This window comes from Vanacampus margaritifer, chromosome 10 (genome assembly GCF_051991255.1).
Source record: "Vanacampus margaritifer isolate UIUO_Vmar chromosome 10, RoL_Vmar_1.0, whole genome shotgun sequence".
Taxonomy (NCBI): Eukaryota; Metazoa; Chordata; class Actinopteri; order Syngnathiformes; family Syngnathidae; genus Vanacampus; species Vanacampus margaritifer.
Genome location: NC_135441.1, coordinates 15,686,351 through 15,698,869, shown reverse-complemented (window position 1 = coordinate 15,698,869; position 12,519 = coordinate 15,686,351). Strand labels below are relative to the sequence as shown.

Sequence of the window (12,519 nt, the reverse complement as noted above, 5' to 3'; positions counted from 1 at the left end):
AAAAAAATGGAGTGTGAATGTGAATTACCCTTTATGTTTTTTTAATTGTTGTACAAACCTTTAAAAAAAAAAACATGAGTTCATCTAATATAAATTTTTGGAACAAACTAATGGGCATTATTAATGTTTTTAGGTGTTTTTGGGAAAGAAAAGATGAGGCGCTCTTTTGAGGAGGCCATTCTCTATCAGGTGTTTTTTAATAAGACTACATGTGTGTCTTTGTCATTCACACTTTTTAATGCTTTACATGCAATAAAATGTAATTCCTAATACTACATTATTTACAGAAACAGGAAAAGTAGCACGAATAAAAGCAATGATTAAAACAGATTATCTCCATAGTGGAGAGTAAATTGACTCACCGTGGAAAAAATGAAATTAATAGGCTTCCAGTGTAGTACATTACAAACGCAGTATTTTAACTGGACACATGGTGTCACCATAGACCAGCAGAGAATTCATAATGTTTGGTGTGTGTTGCACGCACATATAACTGGACTCCAGTGTTCTTTAAAGCGTTTAAAACAGAAGACAAAGGACAAAGACGAGTCTGACCGAATGAGCTTCTGATTCTTTTGCAGTATTTTGCGTTTCTATCAGAGAATGGCGCGCACACGGCAAATCGTGCACATCTGGAGCATTGCCTTTTTCTTTGTACTGCTCGGATATGCACACGGAGATATCAGCTATTCTGTTCAAGAGGAGCTGAAACGCGGATCTGTTATTGGAAATATCGCAAAGGATCTAGGTTTGGAGGTGAAGAAATTATCTGTTCGCAAGGCTCGTGTTGATATGGAGAATGGCAACAAACAATATTGCTTAATAAACCTCCGGACGGGGGATTTAATAGTTGCTGACAGAATCGACAGAGAGGAGCACTGCGGGGAAAAGCCTTCGTGTGTTCTTAAATTCGAACTGCTGCTGGAAAATCCTTTGGAATTGCACCGGTTGTCTTTGCAAATTCAGGATGTGAATGATAATTCCCCCATTTTCTCTAAAGATTTTGTCAAGCTGGAAATAAGTGAATCTGCTGTCAAAGGAGCCAAATATCGCATTAATGCAGCTCATGATGCGGATATAGGAACAAATTCTGTTCAAAGCTACATTTTGCAAGAAAATTCAAATTTTGTGTTTCGCATTCAAACGACAAATGAAGGCAGCAAATACGGTGAGCTGATTTTAAACAAGGAATTAGACAGAGAAGAGCAGCAGGAAATGAAATTATTATTAACGGCAGTGGATGGTGGTTCTCCTCAGAGATCTGGTACTGTAGTCATTCATGTCATTGTGCTTGATGCTAATGACAACGCCCCAGTTTTTACTCAGGCTGTTTATAGAACATCTGTGAAGGAAGATGCAGCCATTAAAACCCCAGTTATCACTGTTAGTGCATCAGATGCAGATGATGGAATTAATGGAGAGGTTACATATGAGTTCAGCAGGCTGTCAGATAAAGCAAAAAATATGTTCTCTCTGAATCAGAAAACGGGAGAAATTGTTGTGGTAGGTGAGATAGATTATGAAGATGCATCAATCCATGAAGTGTTGGTTGAAGCCAAAGACGGTTATGGTCTGACCTCTGAGGCAAAATTAATTATTAATATAATTGATGTAAATGACAATGCCCCTATGATCAATTTAAAGTCATTATCTAATCCAGTAGCAGAAAATGTGTCACCTGGTACTGAGGTGGGCATCATTAATGTGCAGGACAGAGACTCTGAGCAGAATGGACAAGTCCGCTGCTCCATCCAACACAATGTCCCCTTTAAATTAGTCCCTTCTATCAAGAATTATTATTCTTTGGTGACCACAGGACAACTGGACCGTGAACTTGTATCAGATTACAACATTACAATTAGTGCCATTGACGAGGGTTCTCCTCCTCTGTCCTCCTTGAAAAGTGTTCACTTGTCTGTAGCAGACATAAACGACAACCCACCTGTGTTTGAGGAACAGTCCTACAGCGCATATGTGAGTGAAAATAACAAAGCTGGCTCTACTTTATGTTCTGTTAGTGCTCGAGACCCCGACTGGAGACAAAACGGCACTGTGATTTATTCTCTGTTACCCGCTGAGGTGAACAGTGCCCCGGTATCCTCCTATGTGTCTGTTAACGGAGACACGGGGGCGATCCAAGCCGTCAGGTCGTTTGATTACGAACACTTGAGGAGTTTTCAAGTCCACGTGATGGCCAGAGACAACGGTTCTCCTCCACTGAGCAGCAACGTAAGCGTCAGTGTGTACATATCGGACGTGAATGACAACTCTCCTCAGATACTGTACCCCGCCCCGGAGGGCAACTCCTTCATGACCGAGCTGGTCCCCAAAGCTGCACACGGAGGCTCTGTGGTGTCCAAAGTGATAGCGGTGGACTCTGACTCTGGACAGAATGCCTGGCTGTCCTATCATATTGTCAAGTCCACAGATCCGGGACTTTTTACCATTGGTCTCCACAGTGGAGAGATCAGGACCCAGCGGGACATTTTGGAGTCTGACAGCATGAAACAGAACCTGATTGTGGCCGTGAAAGATAATGGACAGCCCCCTCTCTCTGCCACCTGCTCCATGTATTTACTGATTTCGGATAACTTGGCTGAGGTGCCAGAACTGAAGGACATTTCTTATGACGACAAGAATTCCAAAGTGACCTCTTATCTGATCATCGCCCTGGTGTCCGTGTCCACCTTCTTCCTGACTTTCATCATCATCGTCCTGGGTGTGAGGTTTTGTCGCAGGAGAAAGCCCAGACTGTTGTTTGATGGAGCAGTTGCCATCCCCAGCGCGTATCTCCCTCCTAATTATGCAGATGTTGACGGCACAGGAACTTTACGCAGCACCTACAACTATGACGCCTACTTGACAACAGGTTCCAGAACCAGCGACTTTAAGTTTGTGTCTTCTTACAACGACAACACGCTGCTTGCTGACCAGACTCTCAGGAAAAGTCCAAGTGACTTTGTTGATGAGCTTCATGATTCCTTTGACCCTTTGGAGGTAGGCACCTTATACTAGATTTTCTTAGCTCTGTTGCTTGTTAGTCACATTGGAAATATTTTATGTACCCTCTCACTCGTTTAACTTCAGAAAATGAATAATGTATTTTTTTTCCCCACCACAACTTCACCACATGTCTTTTTAATAGTTTGACTATATAGTCTACTGCTAATCATGTTTGTGGAAGTCCATGAAACTGTAATAACTGATGAAGAAATTGATGACATTTGACCTATAGATCCTGGAAACATTTGCAAATTAGCTTTTTTTATGAAGTCGTCAAGCTCTTTGTCCCCATCTTTAAAGTCTATTTAGGGCTTGTGGGTAATACATTTGTTGTTGTTGTGGTTGTTTTTGGTGGTTTTGAAGGTCGATGTTTCTCTTTCAGTAATTTAGTCATTAGAATATATATTGAGTTCTATTGAGATTGTTGCGATGCAGTTTTAATTGGAAGTATGTTATAAAATTGATTATGTAACGCGTATGGGCTATGGCGGTTGACTGTGCCTACATAAGCCGCAACAGAAGTCTGGTTCTTTATGGAGCCTGAGTTGTGAATGAACACAGGAGCCAGTAGTAGACTATATGATATATTGGTGTGAAGTGCATAAGGGAAACAAAAAAAACAACCACAAATCATTATGTATCTGTAACAATTGATCAACAGGGATGGAACCCAGAGGGTTAGTGGATTCGCATAAGGAAAACAAACAAACAAATAAATAAATTAATAATCACTCAACCCACCAAACACAAAACGCTAGAGTCCTTTCAGAAGGACCAGGGATCAGTTCATTAGTCCATAAACAACATGGTGTATTGCAGGGAGGCTTGCCATTCAGTAGCACGTAGCGAGTAGCGACTCGCAAAGGCTTTAAAAATTCTGGCAAGACGCGGAGAGCGCGCAGCAGCCACGGCGGAAAAAAATGAGGAAGTGTATAACAGGAAGTAACCCGCCAAAATAAAGGTTTTCCACTGTGACAGGAAGCGGCCCGCAAAATACAAGTCTGCACGTTAATGTGGGTTATAAATTGATGACAATTTCAAGTTAAAAAATGCATAGCAACTGCCATATTTTTTTTATTTCCTTTTACCTTGTTTAAAATGGATGTTTAGTTGTTTTCAACACTTTCTTCTATTATTTCTCAATGAGAAAATGGGCAAACTGCTTATGCTTCATATTCCATTCCATTCACACCTCTGACCTTGGCACTGAATCAAAAGTTAGATTCACTTTTATCTTGCTTTTCCCAAAGTCTTGCTGTCCGTTTTTATACTACTACTACTACTACTACTACTACTAAAACTTCTACTACTACTGTGATGTTTGGGTTCTGTTTTTCCTTGTGTGTCTCCCTTGGTCTTGTTAAGTGTAATCCTGCCCTTCCTCGTGTCAACCAATCAGTGCCCTCAGCCACTTGTGTCTTGCCCCAAGTGTGTCTTGTTGTGTCATTAGCGTGTGTGTTAAGTCTCCGGTCTCCCCGCTGTCTGTGTCGGTTCATTGTCATTTCCCTCCCGTCATGCTACCAGTTTTTGCCTTGTTGTCCTCCCCACGTTTTATTTTCTCTCGCCGTTTGGAGTTCGCTTTTGTTTTGTAGTAAGTAAAGTAATTTTTTGTACATCACCTTTGCCTCCTTGCCCTGCTTCCCTGCGACCTCCACCAAACTTTGTCTTCTTGACAAGTACTACTACTACTACTACTACTACTACAAATAATAATAATAATGATGATGATGATGATTATATTATTATTATTATTATTTAAATATATTGCAATATAGGCTAAAAGTCTTATTGTTTGATTTTTGTTTTTTCTCTTTTAAATAAAGACCTGATCCGGGATTAATAAGGATGTGGCAGTTTATTTGACTACAAACACCACATCATATATATAAATATTGTTATATGTTCCTTTTAGCTTTAAACAGTGGGACCAATTGTTCATAACATCCCGTCGAGGAGTGGAAATTACGTTTTATCTATTTATTCACATTTTGACAAAGGTTATTTATGATCATGATGATATGGAATAAATTAGTAGTAATACAATTTCGGCAAAAACAGCATAATACAATAATAATAATAATAATAATAATAATGATTATTATTAGCAATCTAATAAAAATAATAACAACAATAATAGTGATAATAATAATAATGCGATCTGAATATTTTATTGCAATTTCCATTTGTTTGTTTTAGTGTTTTTTTTAAATGCATTTGCAAAGTAGGCTACATCAAGGTGCCATGTAAAAAAAGAATTACACACATATGATTTTTTTTTAGCAAATGTATTATTATTTTTGTATTTGGACGATATATATATATATATATATATATATATATATATATATATAAGCCAGGCAGCCAGCCATTGTTATACCACGAGTAATACTCTTGGTGTCAGTATGCACCAACAGACGGGCAAATATATTTTCACTCCCTTTATTTGTGAATGAAATCGCCGCCTCATTCTGCTTTGTGCTGGTGTGGTCCGCAGCAGTTTATGACTGCTGTGAATAAAAAAAACAATATTTAATATATTGGGAGCAAGTGGATTTGATATTGAGCAAACGCTCGCTTGAGCTGGACACGGCAGAATGGCGCTAGGTTTTGGACATGCTTTTGTGTTTCTGGTCCTCCATTCCGTCCGCGGGGATGTGAGCTATTCTGTTCCAGAGGAGTTGAAAGGTGGATCTGTAATCGGGAACATCGCGAAGGATCTGGGACTTGAATCCGGTAGGCTCGCTGCTCGCAAAGCCCGCATTGACACGGAAAATAGCAACATGAAATGCTGCGGAATTAATCTCAACACCGGAGACTTGCTTGTCCAGGAGCGGATCGACAGAGAAGGGCTGTGTGCAAAAAAACCGTCGTGTGTGCTCAAACAGGACATTGTTCTGGAAAACCCGCTTGAACTGCACCGTATTAATATTCGCGTTCAAGATATTAATGATAATTCGCCGCAGTTTAAGGAAGAATTGCTGAAATTGGAAATACGTGAATCTGCGGACAAAGGTGCACATTTTCCCTTGGATGAGGCCCATGATGCAGACATTGGTGAGAATGCTGTTCAGGGCTACTCCCTTCAGAAAAATGAACACTTCTCATTAAATGTCAAAACGAAGGGTACTGGACGAAAATATAGTGAGTTAGTCCTAGAAAAAGAATTAGACCGAGAGAACCAACATGAAATTATACTTCTGCTGACCGCATATGATGGCGGCTCCCCTCAGAAATCCGGTACAGTGCGAATACACATCACTGTACTGGACGCTAATGATAATGCACCTGTGTTTAGTCAGACAATCTATAAAGCTAGTCTGCCTGAAAACTCTCCTCTTGATGCTTTAGTGATAACACTGAGTGCCACTGACCCTGATGATGGAATAAACGGGGACGTTTTTTATGGATTTGATCATGTCGATGACCATCAAGTTTTTTCTCTCAGTCCTAAAACAGGAGAGGTCAAAGTTGCAGGTCCTCTAGATTATGAAAAAGATTCATCGTACGAGATGCAGATAAGTGCCAAAGATGGTCCGGGGTTAGCCTCTTATGCAACCCTAATTATTGAAATTATTGACATGAATGACAATGCCCCAGTTATTTACCTAAAGTCACTGTCAAATCCAGTAGCAGAAAATGTGTCACCTGGTACTGAGGTGGGCATCATTAATGTGCAAGACAGAGACTCTGAGAAAAATGGACTCGTACGCTGTTCCATTGAACAAAATGCCCCCTTTAAATTAGTACCTTCTATTAAAAACTATTATTCTTTGGTGACTATAGGACTACTTGACCGTGAACTAGTGTCAGATTACAACATTACAATAAGTGTCATTGACGAGGGCTCTCCTCCTCTGTCCTCCTCCAAAAGTGTTCACTTGTCTGTGGGAGACATCAACGACAACCCACCTGTGTTTGAGGAACAGTCCTACAGCGCATATGTGAGTGAAAATAACAAAGTTGGCTCCACTTTATGTTCTGTTAGTGCTCGAGACCCTGACTGGAGACAGAATGGAACAGTGATTTACTCTCTGTTACCTGCTGAGGTGAACAGTGTCCCGGTATCCTCCTACGTGTCTGTTAACGGAGACACGGGAGTGATCCACGCCGTCAGGTCGTTTGATTACGAACATTTGAGGAGTTTTCAAGTCCATGTGATGGCCAGAGACAACGGTTCTCCTCCGCTGACCAGCAACGTGAGCGTCAGTGTGTACATATCAGACGTAAATGACAACTCTCCTCAGATACTCTACCCCGCCCCAGAGGGCAACTCCTTCATGACCGAGCTCGTCCCCAAAGCTGCACACGGAGGCTCTGTTGTGTCCAAAGTGATAGCGGTGGACGCCGACTCTGGACAGAACGCCTGGCTGTCCTATCATATTGTCAAGTCCACAGATCCGGGACTTTTCACCATTGGTCTCCACAGTGGAGAGATTAGGACCCAGCGGGACATTTCGGAGTCTGACAGCATGAAACAGAACCTGGTTGTGGCCGTGAAAGATAACGGACAGCCCCCTCTCTCTGCCACCTGCTCCATGTATTTACTGATTTCGGATAACTTGGCTGAGGTGCCAGAACTGAAGGACATTTCTTATGACGACAAGAATTCCAAAGTGACCTCTTATCTGATCATCGCCCTGGTGTCCGTGTCCACCTTCTTCCTGACCTTCATCATCATCGTCCTGGGTGTGAGGTTTTGTCGCAGGAGAAAGCCCAGACTGTTGTTTGATGGAGCAGTTGCCATCCCCAGCGCGTATCTCCCTCCTAATTACGCAGATGTTGATGGCACAGGAACTTTACGCAGCACCTACAACTATGACGCCTACTTGACAACGGGTTCCAGAACCAGTGACTTTAAGTTTGTGTCTTCTTACAATGACAACACGCTGCTTGCTGACCAGACTCTCAGGAAAAGTCCGAGTGACTTTGATGATGAGCTTCAGGATTCATTCGACCCGCTTGAGGTTAGATTATTTCCATTTTAATGCAAAAAGTTAGATGTTTTCATCATTATTGTGAATTATGTTTTAAGCAGTTTGTCATATTGCAATTTTACTTCCATGTTTGTTTTGATTTGTAAGTCAACCGGATTGGTTGCTGATTTTCACCCTATTAAGCCTACCTAATATAGACCAGAGTCCTTCATCTTATTTCTCTGATGCTGTCATGAAATTGCAGGATCAGCCCATTCATGTATTTTAAAATCGTGCAGAATATTTTTCTTTCATGTGATTACCTTTGAGTAGTTTGGTCCTCTACTCTGTAATCTGGTTTTTGCTTCTTATGTTTTTAACTGATTTAGCATTATCAGATCCTTTTAGAGCCCTGTATTTGTGCAACAATAATTACTCAGACGCAGATCAACCAATACCATTGGTCATATACAGCAGGTCTCTTAGCTGCCCTCCATGTTTGATTCATCATCATCATACAGCAGGTATCAAACTAATTATAACTAATTAAACTAATTATTACTAAAACTAATTATGTGGAAAATAAAATGAACATGTCCCCTTGATGCCTGTTTATTTTAACACCAAGTATACAGTCCAAGCTCACCAAGCACCGCCATAACAGCTAACATTAAACTAGCATAGTACTTTAATTTTAGTCAGAAAAGAGTTAGAAGTTCTATTCTTAAAATGTTTTATGCAATACATAATTCTCCAAGAGCAAATACAGTTTAGCAATAAACATTACATTTCTATTTGAAACCAGATAATTGCTGGTTGGACTTTAAAATACTGATGTGTTCAGGCACTCTTCTTACATTGTAGTCACCAAGTCCTTTAATATAGTAGAATTAACTCATTTGGGACAAAAATAAATTCTTTAACAGCACCCACATTGCATTATAAAGCAAATCATAAACATATGTTCCATTCCCATCTTTCATTTGGAAGTTGGATGTTATAGCAACTAGTTTGTCTCAGTTGTTTATTTAAAAAAAATCTCACAGGTTGTGTGTTCAATGATTGAGCACAATTTTGTCTCTTGATGCTAAAGACTGTCAAAAATCAAACAAGGTGGTTATGGCATTTTTTATTATTTTTTTTAAACAGGTAGAAATATCACAAAAACGTTTTGCTTCTGCTGACCACTTTCAGCCTCACATTGTTGGAGAGAAAAAGGAAGTTGTAGGGCGGGGTCTTGTTCAAAGCTCACCTCTCAGTCCTGAACTATATTGCTGTGTGGCTGAGTGAATGATGCCTTCATGAACATCTGGGAAAATGAAGTTGTTAGGTTGTATTTTGTTTTGGCTGTAGATATTGTCACTTGGCTAACGTGGGTATAAAAATGTTACATTTGGTTCATATTGTTGTTTTGTCCTTACCAAATATGCTGAGGTTAGTTTGTTGACAAGTTATTGTCCTTGCATAAGAAAAGTAAAAAAGTGCTTTAAGTGTGCAAACTTAATTTTAGTGAATATTTTTATTCTCCCAAATGGTAAAAGTTGTTTGGGAACATTTTTGTGCAATACGTGTATCTAATTTATAGAGGGAAATATAACAATTGATTTCCTATACAGAAGAAAAATAAGAATACGTTTTAAAGAGGTATATGATTTTTTTTCTGGCTCCTTTCAATGTGTTCATTCAAAGTTAGACACAAGGGGTCAGTATATACTCAGGATTCCGAATTTTTGAATGATTTGCTCATCACCCGTTGCTGAAATTGACCACATCTACACTCTTTGTCGACATAACCGCAGACGACAAACACAAGAAAGCTCAAGTCGGATGTCTAACATTTTCAATTGATAAAACTATCGTGCTGTAGTGTGTACTATTATTGTCAGAGAATGGCGCACACACGGCGCATCATCTACAATTGGAGCTTTGCCTTTTTCTTTGTTCTTCTCGGATATGCACTCGAAGATCTCAGCTATTCTGTTCAAGAGGAGCTGAAACGCGGATCTGTAATTGGAAATATTGCTAAGGATCTCGGATTGGAGGTGGGGAAACTGTCTGCTCGCAAGGCTCGTGTTGATATGGAAAATAGCAACAAACAGTATTGTGGAATAAACCTCCGGACGGGGGATTTAATGGTTGCTGACAGAATCGACAGAGAAGAGCACTGCGGGGAAAAGCCTTCGTGTGTTCTTAAATTCGAACTGCTGCTGGAAAATCCTTTGGAATTGCACCGGTTATCCCTACAAGTTAAGGATGTGAATGATAATGCACCCGTTTTCCCCAAGGATGTTATAAAGCTGGAAATACATGAGTCAGCTGACAAAGGAGCTAAATATCGCATTAATGCAGCACAAGATGCTGATATAGGCCTTAATTCTGTTCAAAGTTACGTTCTGCAACAAAATGCCAATTTTGTGTTTCGCATTCAAACCACAAATGATGGTAGTAAATATGGTGAGCTGATTTTAGATAAGGAATTAGACAGAGAACATGAGCAGGAAATGAAATTATTGTTAACAGCTGTGGATGGTGGTTCTCCTCAGAGATCTGGTACTGTAGTCATTCATGTCATTGTGCTTGATGCTAATGACAACGCCCCAGTTTTTACTCAGGCTGTTTATAGAACATCTGTGAAAGAAGACGCAGCCCCAAAAACCCCAGTTATCACTGTGAGTGCATCAGATGCAGATGAAGGAATTAATGGAGAAGTTACATATGAGTTCAGCCGCCTTTCTGATAAATCTCAAAATCAATTTTCACTTGACCACAAAACAGGTGAATTGCAAGTAATGGGAAACATTGATTTTGAAGAGGGATCCAAATTTGAAGTGTTTGTTGAAGCAAAAGATGGTTATGGACTCTTTTCAGAGGCCCGAGTAGTTATTGATATAATTGACGTAAATGACAACGCCCCATTTATACAACTAAAATCACTTTCTAATCCAGTAGGAGAGAATGTGCCGCCTGGTACTGAGGTGGGCATCATTAATGTGCAGGACAGAGACTCTGAGCAGAATGGGCAAGTCCGCTGCTCCATTCCACAAAATGTCCCCTTTAAACTAATTCCTTCTATTAAAAACTATTATTCTCTGGTGACTACTGGACTTCTGGACCGTGAGCTAGTATCAGATTACAATATTACAATCAGTGCCATTGACGAGGGCTCGCCTCCTCTGTCCTCCTCCAAAAGTGTTCACTTGTCTGTTGGAGACATCAACGACAACCCACCTGTGTTTGAGGAACAGTCCTACAGTGCATATGTGAGTGAAAATAACAAAGCTGGCTCCAATTTATGCTCTGTTAGTGCTCGAGACCCCGACTGGAGACAGAACGGCACTGTGATTTACTCTCTGTTACCTGCTGAGGTTAACGGTGCCCCAGTGTCCTCCTACGTTTCTGTTAACGGAGACACGGGGGCAATCCACGCCGTCAGGTCGTTTGATTACGAACACTTGAGGAGTTTTCAAGTCCGCGTGATGGCCAGAGACAACGGTTCTCCTCCGCTGAGCAGCAATGTGAGCGTTAGTGTGCTGATATCGGACGTGAATGACAACTCTCCTCAGATACTGTACCCCGCCCCGGAGGGCAACTCCTTCATGACCGAGCTGGTCCCCAAAGCTGCACAAGGAGGCTCTGTTGTGTCCAAAGTGATAGCGGTGGACGCCGACTCTGGACAGAACGCCTGGCTGTCCTATCATATTGTCAAGTCCACAGATCCGGGACTTTTCACCATTGGCCTCCACAGTGGCGAGATCAGGACCCAGCGGGACATTTTAGAGTCTGACAGCATGAAACAGAACCTGATTGTGGCTGTGAAAGATAACGGACAGCCCCCTCTCTCTGCCACCTGCTCCATGTATTTACTGATTTCGGATAACTTGGCTGAGGTGCCAGAACTGAAGGACATTACTTATGATGACAAGAATTCCAAAGTGACCTCTTATCTGATCATCGCCCTGGTGTCCGTGTCCACCTTCTTTCTGACCTTCATCATCATTGTCCTGGGTGTGAGGTTTTGTCGCAGGAGAAAGCCCAGATTGTTGTTTGATGGAGCAGTTGCCATCCCCAGCGCGTATCTTCCTCCTAGTTACGCAGATGTTGACGGCACAGGAACTTTACGCAGCACCTACAACTATGACGCCTACTTGACAACGGGTTCCAGAACCAGTGACTTTAAGTTTGTGTCTTCCTACAATGACAACACGCTGCCTGCTGACCAGACTATCAGGAAAAGTCCAAGTGACTTTGTTGACGAGCTTCAAGATTCGCTGGACCCACTTGAGGTATAGATTTGTTTAAATTTTAGTAATTTCATATTTTGGCACAGTTTTGTAGGGTATACTATTACACTATACAAATAAAATAAAATAAAAATTCATGTGAAATTCATACTTGTATGAATTACTTGATGTGTTGTTAACCAAAGCCATAATTCATCTTCTTGGCGCTTTCATGCACAATCAGATCTTCTCTCATCTCTATATATTTCCTTCCTGTTTCGCAACTTAATAGCTAATACGTGTCAATATATCCTGAGATTTAATTTGATGACGAATAATTAAGATACAAAATGAACAGTTTCCAATATCTGCTTGAGTTGATC

At 40.8% G+C, this 12,519-nt stretch overlaps 1 protein-coding gene across 9 annotated transcripts in view; it reads left to right on the top strand.

Annotated features, from left to right (window-relative positions):
• LOC144058703 (protocadherin gamma-C5-like) overlaps positions 1 to 12,519 on the top strand; it is a 252,513-nt gene that overhangs the window by 34,435 nt on the left and 205,559 nt on the right. Inside the window, exon 1 of one of the 9 annotated variants that reach the window (XM_077577109.1) lies at positions 523 to 2,997. The exons of 7 other annotated variants lie outside the window; for them this stretch is intronic. In XM_077577109.1, the coding sequence (XP_077433235.1) occupies positions 604 to 2,997 (2,394 nt within the window). In that variant the 5' untranslated portion in view covers positions 523 to 603. Of the gene's footprint in view, positions 1 to 522; positions 2,998 to 5,472; positions 7,968 to 12,519 lie in introns of those variants that run through there. One more of the 9 variants, XM_077577127.1, reaches the window with a different exon arrangement.